The sequence below is a fragment of the Chaetomium fimeti genome, assembly GCF_033439085.1.
Source record: "Chaetomium fimeti strain CBS 168.71 chromosome Unknown B0H64scaffold_1, whole genome shotgun sequence".
NCBI lineage: Eukaryota > Fungi > Ascomycota > Sordariomycetes > Sordariales > Chaetomiaceae > Chaetomium > Chaetomium fimeti.
The window spans coordinates 5,344,027-5,361,055 of record NW_026944329.1 but is presented as its reverse complement, the minus strand read 5'-3'; the positions used below and the strand labels follow the sequence as shown (position 1 = coordinate 5,361,055).

The 17,029-nt window shown below is 57.9% G+C and overlaps 7 protein-coding genes across 7 annotated transcripts; 2 read left to right on the top strand and 5 right to left on the bottom strand.

The window, feature by feature from the left end:
* Window positions 1–23: 23 nt before the first annotated feature.
* B0H64DRAFT_40954 (uncharacterized protein) lies at window positions 24–2,311 on the bottom strand. The gene is made up of 5 exons (XM_062804718.1): window positions 1,948–2,311; window positions 1,218–1,888; window positions 843–1,148; window positions 294–779; window positions 24–193 (listed from the first exon to the last, which is right to left on the bottom strand). The coding sequence occupies exons 1-5, from the start codon at window positions 2,207–2,209 to the stop codon at window positions 38–40; spliced, it is 1,881 nt and encodes a 626-aa protein (XP_062665036.1). The 5' UTR covers window positions 2,210–2,311; the 3' UTR covers window positions 24–37.
* A 2,566-nt stretch (window positions 2,312–4,877) lies between these two features.
* Window positions 4,878–6,184, bottom strand: B0H64DRAFT_40935 (beta-lactamase-like protein). Its single transcript, XM_062804708.1, has one exon. It carries the CDS (start codon window positions 6,065–6,067, stop codon window positions 4,973–4,975), a length of 1,095 nt encoding a protein of 364 aa, XP_062665035.1. The 5' UTR covers window positions 6,068–6,184; the 3' UTR covers window positions 4,878–4,972.
* A 1,103-nt stretch (window positions 6,185–7,287) lies between these two features.
* On the top strand, window positions 7,288–9,199 carry B0H64DRAFT_438581 (ubiquitin carboxyl-terminal hydrolase-like protein; the record flags this gene model as incomplete). Its single annotated transcript, XM_062806361.1, has 5 exons — window positions 7,288–7,372; window positions 7,425–7,661; window positions 7,729–7,839; window positions 7,903–8,684; window positions 8,747–9,199. The coding sequence occupies 5 exons, from the start codon at window positions 7,288–7,290 to the stop codon at window positions 9,197–9,199; spliced, it is 1,668 nt and encodes a 555-aa protein (XP_062665034.1).
* A 630-nt stretch (window positions 9,200–9,829) lies between these two features.
* B0H64DRAFT_383843 (putative N6-adenine methyltransferase-domain-containing protein) lies at window positions 9,830–11,239 on the bottom strand. The gene is made up of 6 exons (XM_062802975.1): window positions 10,975–11,239; window positions 10,739–10,922; window positions 10,520–10,636; window positions 10,341–10,458; window positions 10,194–10,265; window positions 9,830–10,092 (listed from the first exon to the last, which is right to left on the bottom strand). Exons 1-6 carry the CDS (start codon window positions 11,172–11,174, stop codon window positions 9,857–9,859), a joined length of 927 nt encoding a protein of 308 aa, XP_062665033.1. The 5' UTR covers window positions 11,175–11,239; the 3' UTR covers window positions 9,830–9,856.
* B0H64DRAFT_383842 (uncharacterized protein) lies at window positions 11,240–13,069 on the bottom strand. Its single transcript, XM_062802974.1, has 8 exons — window positions 12,812–13,069; window positions 12,682–12,758; window positions 12,531–12,625; window positions 12,387–12,478; window positions 12,191–12,332; window positions 11,971–12,129; window positions 11,582–11,917; window positions 11,240–11,528 (listed from the first exon to the last, which is right to left on the bottom strand). Exons 1-8 carry the CDS (start codon window positions 12,943–12,945, stop codon window positions 11,430–11,432), a joined length of 1,134 nt encoding a protein of 377 aa, XP_062665032.1. The 5' UTR covers window positions 12,946–13,069; the 3' UTR covers window positions 11,240–11,429.
* Window positions 13,070–13,244: 175 nt separating this feature from the next.
* Window positions 13,245–14,765, top strand: B0H64DRAFT_353451 (uncharacterized protein). Its single transcript, XM_062801510.1, has 2 exons — window positions 13,245–13,697; window positions 13,756–14,765. Exons 1-2 carry the CDS (start codon window positions 13,430–13,432, stop codon window positions 14,634–14,636), a joined length of 1,149 nt encoding a protein of 382 aa, XP_062665031.1. The 5' UTR covers window positions 13,245–13,429; the 3' UTR covers window positions 14,637–14,765.
* B0H64DRAFT_422142 (Gaa1-like protein) lies at window positions 14,766–16,994 on the bottom strand. The gene is made up of 3 exons (XM_062805556.1): window positions 16,843–16,994; window positions 15,469–16,781; window positions 14,766–15,411 (listed from the first exon to the last, which is right to left on the bottom strand). Exons 1-3 carry the CDS (start codon window positions 16,856–16,858, stop codon window positions 14,920–14,922), a joined length of 1,821 nt encoding a protein of 606 aa, XP_062665030.1. The 5' UTR covers window positions 16,859–16,994; the 3' UTR covers window positions 14,766–14,919.
* Window positions 16,995–17,029: the final 35 nt, after the last annotated feature.

Genomic DNA, 17,029 nt, shown 5'->3' with positions numbered 1-17,029 from the left:
ACCCGGTAAGGGCAGCAGCAGGCTCAGCGAAAGCCGATCAAGCCCGGCCAGCTTCGCGCCTCGCAGCCCAGCCCTTGAGGGCAATCAGGACGATGACCCACGCCATAAGCAGACCGACCAAGCCCATGGTGACCGTGTACATGAACATGGCGTCTAGCTGGTAGTGAATCATGCCATCAATAGTATCACCCGCCTGTATCATAATCAGTCAGTCAGCCAAACAACCCACAAAACCACCCCAATTCCACAAAGCAAAAGAAAAAAAAAGAAAAGAAAACAAAGAATATACGCACACTCGCCATAAAAACAACCCCCCCCGCCGTCATGCCAAACGCCGCCAACAACTCGGTCGGCGGGCGCGAGGGCAGCACCGAGCGCGGCGGGCGCAGCCACACCAGCGCGTAGGTCAGCGCCCGCGCCAGCGACGCCCCCGTCAGCAGGTTGCCCCACTGCTTGTGCACCATGCCCGACACCATGCTGCCCTGCGTGTGCGAGCTCATCATGATGCCCAGCAGCACGATGACGAGGGCGGGGATCGGGTTGGTCGAGAAGCCGTAGCTTTCGGGCTCGGAGTGCTCGTCGGGTTGGGGTTGGGCGTTGTGGTGGTGGCTGCGGTGGTGGTGGGGGGGGTTGCGTTCGGGGTCGTTGCCGTGGGGGATGGTGTAGGTGTGGTGGTTGTTGTTGATGGTGGTGGGGGAGTGGGGAGCGGTTTGGATGGCCTCGGTGACGGTGTAGTTGAGGAGGTTGCGGATTTTGGTGGACTCGATGAGCATGCCACACTGCAGGAGATATTAATATTATGGAAACAGCGGGCGGGTAGATGGTGAGAGTGGCTTGCTTACCAGGCCGCCGCCGATGAACAGGACGGTGATGGACATGTGCTCTAGGTCGGTGGCGCTCCACTCACCACCCCAGTTGCCGAGGTGTTCGAGGAAGATGTTGGTAGAGCCGTAGAAGAAGATGACGGCGCTCTCGACGAACTCGGCTGAGGGGCGCCATTTCTGGCCCGCCCTCCTGGGGCGTATGTTCCAGGCCCATCCGAGATCACCGAAACTACCTGCCCATCGACCGAGAGTGAAGATGCCGAGCCAGACAAAAACACCACCCTTGATCCAGTGCGCCAGCCCGCTGAAAATACCATGGCCCTCCTAATACTTTGTTAGCATGAACTCAATGTAATATGCCTCTTTTTCTTTCGAGCCGGGTAAAATACTCACAAAAAAGCGGCCAAAGGTGATAATACCCGTGCACAGAGCAATGAAGCTGAGGATCAGAATTGTCCGGTCGATAAAGTTGTAAGCAAAAAGCAAGACCTTCCAGAACCGGTCTGAAATCTTTCCTGCAACCTTGGCTACGATCGAATGAGCCTTGGTCGACTTGGAGAACATGGGCAAACGCGCCTCGATGTCCTCGTCGGTGTCATCGTCATGGTGGTATTCCCGATGCGCATCGCGGATGGGACTCGGCGGGGATTCGGCACCGGACGAAAGCGAATGGCTGCGAAGTGACTCCGTCTTTGGCTCAGTGCCTTGACCACTGTCGTTGGAGAAGCGGCCGTACGGCCCGGAGAGAGAATACCGGGACTCGTGTTCGGCCATGGCGGCAGTTGAGACGGGGATAAAGCCTTGGCGCTCCTCGGCCCGGCTTGGTAGCTTGAACTTCTCCCTTTTCAACATACCCGCAACACGTGCCAAAACACCAATTACCACCTGCGCGCCCACGATAGACGTCACGATCCAGCCGAGCTTGTGGTGTGCGTTGTTCGGGTATAGATCGGGTGTGCTAGCATTGTAGATGACACCCAGCAGCAACCCCCCCGCGTTGATGGCGAGGAAGGCGAACTGCACGAAGAGCGTGTAACGTGAACGGGCGAGCGACAACATGACGGCTAGAAGACCCTGCTCTCAGCAACTCGTCCCTGGTTGTTCTACAAAGTGTGGATCTTACCAGCAGGCAACGCGAAAACCCATCCCAGGACCATCAAGGCGATATGCCCGTAGATGGCCGCTCTGTGATCAGGGTGGGCAAAGTACGTGGGGGGGTATTGGTCCTCGGGCAAGGGTTTATCGGCGTCTGTCATCCCCATCCCGCCCATGCCGTCATCCCCATGGCTGTGGCCACCATCGGCGTTTGCAAGAGCGACCGGGACGAGACCCAGGATCGCAGCGCTCGCGAGAACGGGCAAAAGTGAAGTCACGGGTGCCTTCATGGCTAACAGCTCCCGGTCTGGTCACCAAAGTCCCCAAGCTTCGTCTGAACGAACTCCAAGCTCGAATGGGTTCGGCTGGTATAATCCCAACCCGCCCTACCGCGGTGGCGCTCGTTGTTTAATATCGGCTCGGTAGTGAGTGCCGTCGATACCCTTGTTAGTTTTAGTGAGTTGGCGTCGGTGCTGCTGAGTAGCTATCGGTTGATGCACGGCCGACGGCGTCTGATGATGTGTGGGTTTGGCCTCGGCTTGTTCAGACGAGGGATAGGTCACTGGTCAGACAGCAGGAAACAAAGAACCGAAGAGAGGGCGACCTTAGTATTTCAACCCCGACAGAGAGAGAACGCTCGTCGCGCGCCGGAAACGGCGGGCAAGAGAATAAACTAAACGCTGGCCTGTGACAGCTCCGATTAATAAAACAAATAACGGTCATGTCAACGGAACAGTTCGCTTCTCCTGTCCCGGTTGCTGATTGGTAATTCGCAACCAAGATGCCCAGGGCCTAGGCAGGAGTCAGGCCACCCGGCCGTTCCTGTTTGGTGCCCAGTTTTGGCGATGCCTTCATGTTTTGCGCCTCACCAACTCCGGGACATCCGAAACTCTTGAAAGGCGGCGGCGGGGAGGTGTCAGGTGGGAATCCAGGTCCACCGTGTGTCGCATACTGTGCGGGGAATGAAGGGTCGATCGCCCATCAACTGAGCCCGTTTGCTGACTATGCAGGTTACAACCACACTCCAGCAAGCCACAAATACGCATCAACAGCTTCAACTTGGCCAATGGTGGTTAGTGACAGTCGGGTCAGCTTGGGGTGAAGCCTGCCATCACATGTCAACCCCATCTACAGAGTAGCGGCGGTGTGAGGGTTCGCCCGACACACCGGCGGTCGTGGAACGGAGACCAAATGCCATTCGCTCAAAACTTCATGGTGATGGCGTCTTGTTGGAGGTGGGCCCGGAGTTACGTGAGCTTCATCGGCGAGCTTCCATGACCTACACTAAAACAGCAAAGGACGGAAGGCCGGAAACACCACGGGCCATTCATTCCCTATGATGCGGGGCTTTTAAGAACCCGTTGAGTCACCCCCCCCATTTGTCGTCGTTCTCTAGGTATGCACCTGAGCTCATCTCTCTTTCTACCGTGCGTACAACCAGAAAGATTACGTCTCGGCCGCGTGGTCATGGCCCAGTTGATGATCCTGCGACTTTGACGCTCACAGGCTCTGTACAGCCTCGGCGGCAGTTGGAGGCTGGGGGAAGCGTCCTGAATCCCTCGGACGCCGAGAAATGATCAAAAAATGATTCAAGTTGTATCAGTCAGTTCCGCCCACAAACCCGATACCACCCTCCCTGCCGCACAGTACCGAGACGCGGCCAAGACTTCCATCCCGCAGCAACCGCCCTTCCTGGACATCTCGTCGCATCTTGGCGGCAGTCGGCGGAGTCGGACTTGCGACAGAGCCCGAGACGCGGAGCAAACGAGGTCAACTGGATGTGTGCTCTCAGCATCGGGCGTTGACGGATCACTTTGACGGATCACTTGGATCACTTTGTTGGCCTTCGCTGCCCAACGCTCGCAAGCTCCTGCTCACGGCCTTGCGGCGTTGTCCCTGGCTTACACCATCTCCGTAACCAAAATAAGCAGCAACAGCCAGCGTTTGGCTCCATGCTGAATAATGGGATATACGCCCGGTCGTATGTGCCTGACACAACAAACAGTACACAGTAAGGCATCGAGGTTATCTCCGTCCCATCCTTCCCGGCCATCGTCAGCCGTGGGAACGTCCGTTGGATTTGCCAGCTTCCCTCTGCCGTTGGAAAATGTGACCCCACCATTTCGCGATGTTTCCGCGTGGACCCTTGCTCTGTTGCACCCCAGTCTGCCCTTCCCGATTGCAGGAGTGCAGCAAGCTGTCGCTGATGCCGGCAGCGGGAGATCCAACCTCAGCGGGAACCGAACAACAAGTCTGGTTGGAGACGAGCAAGCTGTGAGGGGGTTGCATACTCGGCGTATGAAGATCTTGCCGTCTTCGCCGGGGCTGTCCTCTCAGAGTCACACAGCACTTCGACGTGGACATGCAGACACTTTCACAGTATGCGCCGAGAAAGTGACCAGAGATAAAACGGAGACAAGACGGACATGATATTTCGGCAGCAGACCAGAAGCAGCTCCATTCAGGTGGGGTGCTATAACGATCTGAAAAAAAGAATAAGAAGAATGAGAAGCTCTCGCCGAGCGGGCCCGATATTGCCCGCGGGCGCTGACAAGGGTTCGCCTCTCTTTCTTTTCTTTTTTCTCCAAACTCACACTGTGTGCTTGTCAAGGATCCCACCACCCATCAGGGTCGCGCGACGGATCACCACAACTGCTTCTGTTTGTTAAGTGCGCGGCTCAAGCGGCTCATCAGCTCGCCAGATCGCGAATACAGTGACGCGAGGATGTTTGAAGATCTCGGGCGCACAACCTCGCCGCGATGCGAGATCATGTTTGAAGATCTTGAAATTGACGTCATCCCACATGGTTGCCAGAGATTGGAGTCGTAGGGCTGAACGACTCTGAAACCCCAGCTCTCCTATCGTTATCCGTACCGACCGGCGGGGATGTTTGGTGCTGTGGATGTCAACCAGGGGTGGCGCAATGACTTTTGTACATGATTGTACTTGTGTATAGTTACCGAGTTAGCCAGTTGCATTTTATGTTGTGGCACTCCGTTGGTATTGTACATACATACATCCACTACCAATACAAGCTCGCGCCGCCGAAGTCTCACAAAGCAGACCGGCCCGACCCCGAAGCAAGCCTCCACCGCTCCCCGTCGTCTACCTCCACAACTCTCCCTTCTTTCTGCAATTTCTGTAAAATCTGCGCGACCCCACCGGCCGCCGCCGGGTGCAAGGTCTCGGGCACATCCCGGTAGATGCTCCGGACCAGCTCCATCACCGTCCACCCATCCCCCCCACTCCAGTTCCCAGTCCCCTTCCCACTCCCCTCCTCCGCCGCGGCCACCTCCCCGTTGCCCAAAGCCGAACGCAGCGTCTGCACAACCTGCTCCTCACGCTGGCCGCGGTGGCGGATATACTCGGCGATCTTCCCGGGCCCATCGAGCACCACGGCGCCGTGGCCCGGGTACGCCGTCGCCTGCTGCTGCTGCTGCTGCTGCTGCCCACCCGCCTCCCGGCCGTCCCCGTCATACAGGCGGCGCATGCGCTCCAGACTGGCAACATAGGCCGCCAGGTCCTCAAACACGCTCGTGCCGTGGCCGAGCACGTTGTCGCCCGTGAACAGCGCGCCCCGCTCGGCCCAGAACAGCACCACGTGATCGGCCGTGTGGCCGGGGGTGTGCGCGGCCGTCAGCGTGGCGCCCTCCACGCGGAAGGTCTGCCCGTCCGCCAGCCCCGCCCAGCCCGCCGCGTCCTCCTCCTCCGACTCCTGCTCCGGCTGGGGCTGGGGCTGGTGCTTGTGGACCGGGGTGCCCGGCCACGCGGCCAGCAGGTCGGCCACGCCGCCCGTGTGGTCGTGGTGCCAGTGCGTGAGCAGCGCCGCCGCGACCGTCGCCCCCTCCGCCCGCAGCACCCGCCGCAGCGCCGCCAGCCACGAGGCGCGGCCCTCGCCCGTGTCGATTAAGAGGCGTGATGCGCCCGTGCCGACGAGGTAGGTGTTGGTGCCCTGCAGCGTGAACTTGCCCGGGTTGCCGCCCAGGATGCGGATGCAGCCCGGCGCGAGCCGCTCGACTTCGGGGAGGGGTGGGAGTTGGGGTGGTGGTTGGGTGCTGCTGCTGCTGCTGCTCATCTTGTTGAGGGGCTTGAGGGGCTTGAGTCTCAGGAGTGGCTGCAGGAGCGGGCCGGCCGGGTGCAGGCGCATTGGTGGCTGGCTGTCAGGTCTTCTCGGTTATGGGGGAGAAGGGTGGTACTTGCACTTCGGACGAGGGCTGACGCGGGGTTGTGGTGTCCCGGCCAGCTGCGGGGTACATGTCATGTTGCCGAGCTTAGGGATCTTGGCTCATCTGTGGCATGTGCTCTACTGTGTGAGAGCTTTTTGTTGCTTCGGTTTGCAGAACTGTGGGTGTAACTTTGCTTTGGCATGTCCTACGTGCTCTACTTCGCAATGATTCTATCGTCTAGAACTTCGCTTAGGATGCAAAAAAGGTTCGGTTTAGTTCTTAGCATCGGGACACCGACGATAGGTATCCATGAATATCCACGAATATCCGGGAAGAGGAGAATGATCGACAGGGGCTGAATCACAACGGCGTGAACAGAAATACAAAGTGACACTTCAAAACCTGAGCTGCAAGTGCCATCAAACTTGACGTCACGAGCTGCAGCTGGACAGAAGCCGAAGAGCACGGAATTATTCGGCCAGTCCCGAGGCTTGTTTGAGCGGGCTGAAACCCCCTGTCAACGCGCTCCTTGTCCCCCATGTCCCCACGTCGCGGCACCCATTTAGCGCCCGAGCTGAGGCACGCAACGCCCACCGATAAGCCTTGGCAGTGGGCTCGATAAGCAATTTCCAGCCAGCCGAAGCCGCCTCGGTCAGGGGCAGTTGGACATCATTTCGACGACGGGATGCAGGCGTAATCGACTTGAACAAGAGGCGAACAATAAACTTTGATATTGTCATGGTGCAAACCGATTGAAGTAAGTATCGAGTTGCCTATTGTCGCCTTTCTGCAATTTGCATGTGAATGTGCTCTGACCGGGTGAGCAGGCTCCTGACTATTGTCCATCCACGCGCAACTACGTTACCGACCTGCACCTGGCAAACCCTCGCGTGCGGGCTTCCTTGCCTCCAACCCACGTACCTACAACTCGGGTATCTCGACGCTTTACTCTATAAACACCGTCCACCACTCTTGAAGCACAACGTGCCCAATTACCCAGCGGTGTTTTCAAAACCTATTCCGTCAATTGTACGACTCGATCTCTTTCCACGCGCCGTCGGGTCTCGAGAACAATCGATAGTGCAATCGCAAACACCCGCGACCCGAGCAACACCGAGAAGGCGTTCTGAAAAACAACACTCCCACGAACAACTCCATTTCCCCGACCTTCTCCGATTCAACATACGAAACAAGTTTCAACATGTCGGCAAGGCCCGCGACACCGGCGTCGCCCAAAAACCACAAAGTCAGAGCACCCCAACCAGGGCAGCCCATGTACGGTTGCGGTAAGCTATGCCCGTCTCCCACCTTGTGGTTCCCTTCTAACAACAGCTATAGAACATTTGCAGAGGCTCTTTAATCAAGACCAAGCAACAACAAACACGTCGATCCAACACTACAGGGCAATTCTCCGTAGCATCTTCGATACGAACCCCCTGATCCCGCAGACTGCCAAGGCCATCGATGGTCAGATCGTGACCTCGCTCACTCCTACATATCTCTGCCTCCAATGCCCCTCGACCCTCACGGAAGACGACCGGACAAAACATGGCAACAAGAAGTCGCACAGGTTCTGTATGTTGGCGTCCCCCGTGGTTGGTAGTGTTGGTCGGGTATCCACGGCTCACTAACTTGGCCGCAGATGTCGACTCCAGGAGCGGTGCTCTGTACTGCCAAATGTGTGACGATATTGTCTGGGACCCTACGTTCGAGGAGCTCCGTTTGAAGAAGATCGGCACAGGCACCTTCTCAAGTACGTTGGCCGTGAGCTAATGCGAATGGTTGTCGCCGCCGCAGTCCACTGACATTCTTAAAGTGCGGAAACGCAAACATGAGGAGCTGTTCGAAACGTCAGATCCTGTTCGGGACAACCCGGCATACATCTCGACCAACACAACGACGGCCTCGTGCAAGTCGAACGGGCTGCGGGGCATCTACAATGCCGGTGCCACATGCTACCAAAATGTCGTCCTCCAGAGTTTTCTCCACAACCCGATCCTCAGGAACTTTTACCTCAGCGACGGCCATTCTAGCAGCACCTGCAACGTGGACTACTGCTTGAGCTGCGCCATTGACGACATGTTCCAAGATTTTTACTCGCTCGAAAACACAAACGGGTATACGGCAGCCAGCATCCTGTCGGCGTTCTGGTACAACCAGAAGAAGGCCTTTGAGATTCTGGTGGCAACCAAGGAGCAAGATGCCCATGAGTTCTTCCAGTTCCTGGCCGAGGAGCTGCACGAACGCAATGGGGACGGCAAGAGGCCAGAGATCGGCAGCGAACACAGCTGCAATTGCATCATTCACCAAACCTTCTACGGCAAGTTGCAGAGCACAACAACCTGCCAAAACTGCAGCGGCGTGACGCACCAGGTGCAGAGCTTCCTGGATCTCAGCCTACCGCTGGAGAACCTATCACACAAGAAGGGCAAGAAGTCCGCGTCAAGAGGGTTGCTGACACTGCAGGAATGTCTCGACGAGGAGTACATCAAGTCGGACAAGTGTGAATACCGCTGCCACAACTGCAGCTCGATGCAGCAAGCCCGCCGGCAGACCAGCATCAAGCGGTTACCTAATGTCTTGTCGATCCAGCTCAAGGTAAAACAGGCCTCCGCCGACACCCTTTTGGAGATGGATGAAAGAAGCTAACCGTCACGCAGCGGTTCGAGTATAAGCAGGGCCGCAACGAGCGGGCCGCAAAGATCGACACGCCCGTGCAGTTCCCGCTCGAGCTCAACATGCTACCGTACACCAACCGCGGCCGCTCCGGCGGCGGCCCGGATGCCGGCAAGGAGAACTACGAGCTCGCCCGCTCCTGCACGTACGACCTGGTCAGCGTGGTCGTGCACGTCGGCGAGATCGACACGGGCCACTACGTGTCGTACTGCCGGGTCGGCGACCAAGTGAGTACCCGCCCTACTGCCCCTGATCCGCCGTCCTCCTCCATCTCCCCTCCCGACCCCGATGATATCCCCATCTCTGTCGAACCAAGAGGCCAACAAATGGGACAGTGGTTTGCCTTCAACGACCACCGCGTAGAGCTGGCGCAGAAGTCGGACGTACTCAACGCCAAGCCGTATCTGCTCTTTTACGTCGTGCGGTCCTTGTCGTGAGCCCAGCGTGAGACGGCAGGCGAGAGAGGGGGCATGCTGCTGGCCAGGCGTTCCGGTTGGGTCTTTTCCTTCTTGGGGGCTGCTTTTGTAATTTAATAGATCCCGGGTGGTTTTCATTTCTTGCCCGGCGCATAGCATAGGGTCATGCCGCGCACGGGGTTTGTTTCTACCACTCGATAGAAACTTGAGGTGTTATGGCGTCGAGGGAGGTTTGGTTTGGCTTGGGAAAGCATGGGACAACCTTTACTGCAGCAGGCAGAGTCGAGATTTTCCAGCTCGAAAATGTTATTTGTGACAATTCTAGGTGCAAAGTTCTGGTGTTTAAAAGGGGCCATTTCAATGTGATATCAATTTTTATATAATAGCACACTACCTATTATTATTCTGAAAAAGAGACTGCCGTTTGGGACTCGTAGTTTTGAAGTGCGCCGACGCCTTCCGCTATATATAATTCCAACCCTAACAGGCGCCCCTTTTCTCAGCCAGGTCCATCAATTCGATTGAATCCATTCATTCAACAACCAGCCATCAAAGTAATGTATTAGATCTTCTTTTTTATTTATTTATTTGTCTATGAATAATCCTGTAAAATCCAATCTAGTCCCGCCCCCCCCCCCCTAAACAGGCCCGTTGCGAACGCAGAGGCTCACAGCCCCTCTATGCCCCCTCCCGCCATCGCCAGCTGGGCGACTCGAAGTTGGCATAGCAGTAGAACTCGTTGCCCAGCTGCCGCGCGTGCACGGGATCGTAGTCGGTCGTGCGCAGCCCAAACGCCCGGTACACCCGCGTCACCAGGTCCTTCATCCGCTCGCCCGTGCACACGATCAGCCGCGGCTGCTGCTGCTCGGTGTCGGGTGAGAGCGGCCGTGCGAGCCACCGGACTGTGAGCGCCGCTGGGTAGTTACGGGGTTGAGGGTTAGCGATTCGGCTTCTTGATCTTGGGGGTTGACGGTGGGGAAAGGGGGGGGATATAATGGGGATAATAGGTAGGTACCTTTGGTCTGGCAATCTTCGCTCAGGAATGGCGGGTCGCAGATGATGCGGTCGCAGGTACCTTTGAGGTGGTCTTTTGGGCAGCGGATGATTAGTATAACATTCTGGCCGAGTCGAGCGTGGCAGGGAAAGCAAGAGGGCGACAAACCTGGCAACTTCAGCGGCTGGGCAAAGTCGTAGTAGACGAATTCCGGGAAGACGTTGAAGCGCTTGTCGTGCTCGAGCAGGATGAGCTTGGGCTTGGGCTGTTCTGGAGGAGCAGCGTTCTGTCCGTGGCCGTCAGCAATCCCGTCCTCCTTGGAAGGCATCGGGGAAACAGCAACGTACCAAGGCATTCTTTAGTGCCACAAACACACTCGGCGTCGAGACAACCGCCACCGTCATGTCCGACGTGGCTCCCTCGAGCATGAGCTTCGTGTACAGCTCGGCGGTTTCATCAGCATACTGTATCAATCATCAATTAATACCATCCCGGCCCCCTTCCCCGATGAAAGTTGGATGGACGGGGTAAGCAAACGGGGAAGGCTTGGATCGTAGGAACCGTACCCAGAACTGACTCTCATTCCAGTCCTCCGTGAACGCATCCATGGACAAAGGCTTCATTTCATCCTTATCGATGGCTGCGTGGATCGCCTCGGCCTGCACCTTGAGTTTGTTGAACTCGTCTGCGCGGGCATCGCGCTCGGCGTAGAACTCTTTCAGGGCATCGAGGGTGGAAGCGGGGAGCGCTCTGCGTGGATTAATTAGTATCGTCGTTTCGTTCTGTCGAGAGTGCAACTTACAGGCCGTCGTCGTCACTTTCATTCATGGTCATTTTGGACGAATCTAACTCTGCCTTGGCGGCTGCTGGGGTTGAAGATGGAGATGGCGAAGTTGGCATTTCTGTGAGGGGGGCCAAGAAACAGAGTTTTAATTTGAGTGGGGGATTCGACAAACCATTTGCATTTGGGTTGCAAATTGGGCTGGATTTTGCAGATTCCATTACGGCATGGCCTTCTCTATGACTGTTTTCGCCATGACGCAGGTCTTCTCACCGATGAAGGCGCCAGGAATAAGCAGAAAGCTCGTGCACACTCGGGAAGACAAGGCGGCCGCAACCACGACGACGTGCGCGCGACTTTCAAACCATTCTCATGGACTCTCGAACTAAAGGGAATAACGTCTAGTTACGACGTGTATATACACTCTACGGTGTTCAGCCTGCCGCCTCGACCTTAACCCGCCCAGCTGCCCCTTTTTACTGGTCGTCAAGCACGTGGATGTACTTCTTCTCCTCCCGCATTTCCCTCTCGGTCGCGGGCGGCAGATCGTAGTATGCCGACGAACGGAAGCCCTTCTGTGTGGGGGGTCAGCCACATGCGATGCACAATAGTAGTAAAGGTGACGTACCAGATAATGATAAGTCCACTTGCTGATGTCGCTGGGCTCCATGCCGAGGTCCTTGAACGTTTTGGCCGTCTCGTCGATGACTTGATCGTGGAACTCGCGCTCAACCTCGTCGGCGGACATGATATCCCACCAGATGAAGCGGTTCAACAACCCCGCCGCCGGCTTCAGGAGCGCCTTGGGCATGTTGATATGTCGGCGCTTCTTGTAGATTTCGCGGTCGACCAACTCGGCAATCTCGGCGGTCGAGTATTGCCGCGGGCCATACAGCTCGAAGGTCTGGGACGCCGTGTTGTCGTCAAACATTATCTTCTCCAGCGCCTCCCCGACGTCGATGACCTGCAGCCCGTTAGAAATCGGTCGGCATGCATGTTTGACTGTTGTATACGTACGTGCACGGGCCAGTACGTCTCCTGCATGTTGTTTGCCGTGAAAAGGTTCGTGATGCTGGCCAGCCTGAGCAGCAGCTTGTCCTCAAAGCCGAACATCGGGGCCGGCCTGACAATCGTGGTTTCGGGGAAGATATCCCGCGCCATCTTCTCACCGTAGCCCTGTAGGCGGGGTCAGAATCGCGGCTGGTACTTCAATAAGACCGAAGAAGTAAGTCGTTACCTTGGTCGCATAGAACTCGGAAGCCGACTGGGGGTTGGCATTGTACGACGAGACATGGATGAACCGGTCAACGTTGTACTTAGCAACGGCTTCTGCGATGCGCTCGGTACCCTCGATGTGCACGTCCGCGAGGGAGAAGTTCCTAGTTCCGTCAGCCCTTCCGTTTGCGCTTGCTACCCCAGCACGCTGCACTCACTTGGTGGGATAGTTTCGGCCGATCAAGTTGTAGACGACGTCCGAGTGCCTCACGCTCTCCTCGATCGACTGGGTGTTATGGAGGTCGTATTCCTGGCTTTCATTCAGCGATTGGCCTTCCCCTCTGCGGCTCCGGGTCCCTCACCATGAACACAACACGGCCCAAATCGCCGGTCACCTTGAGATGGCGCTTGGCCATCTCCTCCCGATACGGCACAACGACGGTGCATCCTTGTCTCGCTGCGGTATCTCTAGTTAGTTGAGGGGTGAAATTGCCTCGGGGCGGGTGGTCGAACCTAGCCGGTTGACGATGTAACGACCGAGCTGGCCGGTGGCGCCGAAGACGGTAGCGGTGTGCCCACCGAGGGAGGAGCTGGAGGCGGGTTCCGTCAGCGAGGTTCCGGACAAGGAAAGGAAGCCACGAACCGGCCGCCGGCGGTCCGGAGAATAGGCTTGCCGGTGCGCGTGATGTGCACGTCGGAATGAATGGCCCGGCGCTGCAGTGCGCTTCTCGCAATCTTGGGGGCCGTCGCCCGCACGAGAGTCGGCAGGGAGGCCATGGTGGCTGGTGGTGGATGTGGAATCCCAAGGTGGGCGGCGTCGCAGTCAATTGACGTTGACAACTGAGGCGACGAGCTTCATGCAATTCGCCCAAGCAATCGATGCTGCCCGCCGGCTCCAAGCTCCGACCCACACGAACCCGTCCAGGCAGGATAAAACGTCTGGGTGATTGGCCAATAAGAGGCAATAACATCCGCAAGGCAGCTTGAAGCACGGACCACATAGCCAAGGTACGTACCGTTACCAATAGGCTGCTCCCTGCCGCGTCAAGTGGGAGGATGGCGGGCGGGCTGCAGCTCGTGCCTTCCACTACCGCCAACTCCCAACATCATCAGCCCCACGATTCCCACCAGATACCCAGCGTTTGTCACCACCACCCAGACACTCGACTTCAAAAACGAACGGCCTGAGTCAAAGCTGCGGAAATATCCAACCCCCACTCCGAACCCCTCCCACGAATTTCCCAGTCATCGGTGGTCGAACATGAACGTCGACACCATCTCCGACTTCCTCGGCGAGCAGCGGGACAGCGCCCCCGATGAGCTGCAACCCCTCATTCTCGAGTTTGAGACACTATGGGAACGCAAGCTATGGCATCAGCTCACCAACCAACTGATCGAGTTCTTCAACAACCCGGGCAGCGCACCGCAGCGCTTACAGTTCTACAAGGTCTTCGTCCTCAAGTTTGCTGATAAAATCAACCAACTCAAGCTCGTCGACCTTGCGTTGAAGGCGGCCACACAATGTAGAGGTATGCGGTCCTGCTGCGGGACGTCGCAAGGCGTTTTCTGACCCAAGCACACAAACAGACAACCAGGAGCGGCTCTCCTTCATGGAAGCGGTCGTCAAGAAGGTGGACAACGAAGAGTCACAGGACGCCCTGGTGTTCGCCACGATTGCGGTGGCCCGCGTGAGGCTCGACCTCGAGGACCTCGACGGCGCGAGGAAAGACTTGGACCGGGCAGAGCGGGTCCTCGAGAGCTTCGACTCGGTCGAGACGATCGTGCACGCGGCCTTCTACGGCGCCAACGCCGACTACTACCAAGCCAAGGCCGACTTCGGCTCCTACTACCGCAACGCGCTCCTCTACCTCGCCTGCATCGACATCAAGTCCCTCTCCCCCGCCGAGCGGCGCAGCCGCGCGTACGACCTGTCGATCGCCGCGCTGGTCAGCAGCAGCATCTACAACTTCGGCGAGCTGCTGCTGCACCCGATCCTGGACGCACTCTCGGAGCGCGAGGAAGACAAGTGGCTGCGCGAGCTGCTCTTCGCGTTCAACCGCGGCGACCTGGCGGCATACGACGTGCTGGCGAACCACATCAAGTCGAACGCGCTCCTGGCCCAGCACGCGCGGCAGCTGCGCGAGAAGATTTACCTGGCGGCGCTGACCGAGGCCGTGTTCCGGCGCCCGCCGCACGACCGCGCCATGACCTTTGCCACCATCGCGGCCGAGACCAAGGTGCGGCCCGACGAGATCGAGCACCTGATCATGAAGGCGCTCAGCCTGGGCCTGCTGCGCGGCACCATCGACCAGGTCGACGAGGTGGCGCACATCAACTGGGTGCAGCCCAAGGTGCTGGACATGAAGCAGATCGAAAACATGCGCGGGCGGCTAAAGGAGTGGGACTCGAGCGTCAACCAGCTGGGCAACTGGATCGAGACCGTGGGGCAGGACGTGTGGGCGGCATAGATAGGGGAGGGGTGAGAATGGGACAAAATATTACGGCCACGGACACATACATGATGACATGCCTTGTATGATGATAGACTCGCCACGTCTAAATGACAAACCATGAGGCGTGCTAAGACCGCCCATCGTAATTCGGTACTCGTCTCTGTGTGTGTTTTAACGCTATGCTCTCTGTATGGGTATCTCATCCCCTTTTAAAACATTCCTCCCTCCAAAAACCCACTTTCCTCTCATCCCATCCATTCAACACCCCCCATCCCCCCACAACACAACACAACACAACTCACGTAGTCTTCTCCTTGACCGCCTCCTCCCGCCTCCCCCCAAGAACAACAACACTCCCGGCAACCCACGCGGGCCACCAGACACACCACACCACGACGGGCGAGTAGGTGCCGCAGACGTGCCAGGCGACCGAGGCCTCGCGCAGCACGGTCGTGACGTCGACGCCCCAGTACAGGGCGGCCGCGAGCAGCACGACGGCCGGGCTGACGGCGGTCAGCAGCGCGGACGCGGCGGCCTTGGCGGCGGCGGACCGGCAGGGGCGGACGAAGGACAGCGGGGCGGCCAGCAGGCCCGTGATCATGGCCAGCGAGAAGTTGAGCGTCGCGAGCGTCGACAGGAACATGCCCAGCAGCAGGAGCGAGAAGGACTTGATCAGGTTGTACTGGTGCGGTGTGGTGGGTGTGGCGGGGAGGGTGGTGAGGAGGTGGGAGAGGGCTGGCGGGAGGAGGGTGTTGAGGACGGCGAAGGTTGCGAAGAGAGGGGTGAGGGCCTGGAGCTGGTTAGCGGGGTTTGTTTGGGAAGGGGTTGGGTGGGTGGCAGGGCTTACGCTTTCTGGGGCGTGGTTGAAGAGATAGAGGGGGATTACGGAGAGTGATTGGATGAGGGTTACGACGCCGAGCGGGAGAAACAAGTCGCGCTCGGCGGCGGTAGGGGCGGTTGTGGTGTCGGGTGTTTCGGTCTTGTTCTTTGGCGGTGTCGCGCCCGCTGGCGGCTGGCCGCTCTTTACCCACAGCGCAATAGCCATGATTGTGAAGTTGGCGGCAACCAGCATCGCGCTGGGCAGGTAAGTGCCGATGCTGACGAAGCGTTCGGTCCGCATGAGCAGATAGAAGAAGAAGCTCTGGTGCAGATGTTCAAGCAAGTTGTTGAGACTGCGAAAGGAGCCCTCGACTACGCGGCCCATAGCCATCTCGTCTTGCCAGCCCTCACCGAACGGTTGTAGTGTCACGGCGTCGACGTGGTAGGGGATGAAGCTGCTGTGGGCGCCGCTGGCGAGACCGAGGCCCTGCTTCAGCATGCCGCGCAGCATGGTGCGCAGCCGGTCCGGGTATCCGCCCTTATGGCGCCACATCTCCTGTAACGCGATGTTGATACCCATCTGGCCGCCGGCGATATTGACAATCGAGTTGATCAAATCCAAATTCGGCAGCTGGCCGTTGACGCCATCATATACAACGTGCACGCTTTCGAAGCGACCCTCCTGGGCGTAGTCGAGAGCAATGGCACCCTGTAATAACCCGGACTTGAGCGGCAGGCTGGAGACGTGGGAGGGATCGTGGGCGTCATGGTAGGCATCGACCCACGCCTGCGGGCCGGCAATGCTGTCTGGTGTGAGCACCAGGATGATGTCCTTTGACCACAGCGACCAGCGCTTGAAATAACGCAGCAGCGTCAGGGCGAGGGGTATTCCGTTTTTGTTGATCTCGTGCCTGACATTTTCCCATGCGGCCACCAGAACGATGGCCTCGGTAGCATCACCCCGCGGTGCCTGTAGGATGGCATAAAGGTTCTCACCCGCAAAGGTGTGCCCAGCGGCGTGGTATGTGAAGTTTTGCCGAGCCGTCTTCAGGCCAAGGCCCTTGACAATAGGTTCGAGCTTGTCGTTGATTTCAATATTGCTCTTGCCCACCAGCTCGTTCACCTCGTGCTTATACGCTCGGAACACGTTCTGGTCACTGCCGCCGAAATATGTGTGCACCTGGCCGGGAAGGAGGGCATTTTCGGATATGTACGTCTTGCGCGAGTACCGGTCGAGAGGAAGCAGGAAGAGCCAGGCGACACCGACGAGTATGCAGAGCAGCGACACGTAGGGCGGGAGCTTCAGGATGCGCGGATCGCGCCGCAGCTGCAATGCGCTGGCTGCCATCACATTAGTTATTTTTCTCCAATACTGCGGAAATTGAATTGGAAAGATGCTTACCTAGTAATCGCGGCATCTTTGTTGCAGTCCCGGGAACGCTTGAGCGCTGCGAGTCGTGCAACTTGGGGAACACCAGCTGTATGGGCTGTTCTAAGCGGATGAGCTAATCGTCAGGGGAAGGCGCACGCGATAACTTGAGTGCCAGGGACTCGTGGCGCGTTGGTAAATGCACAAGACGCGGGAGAGC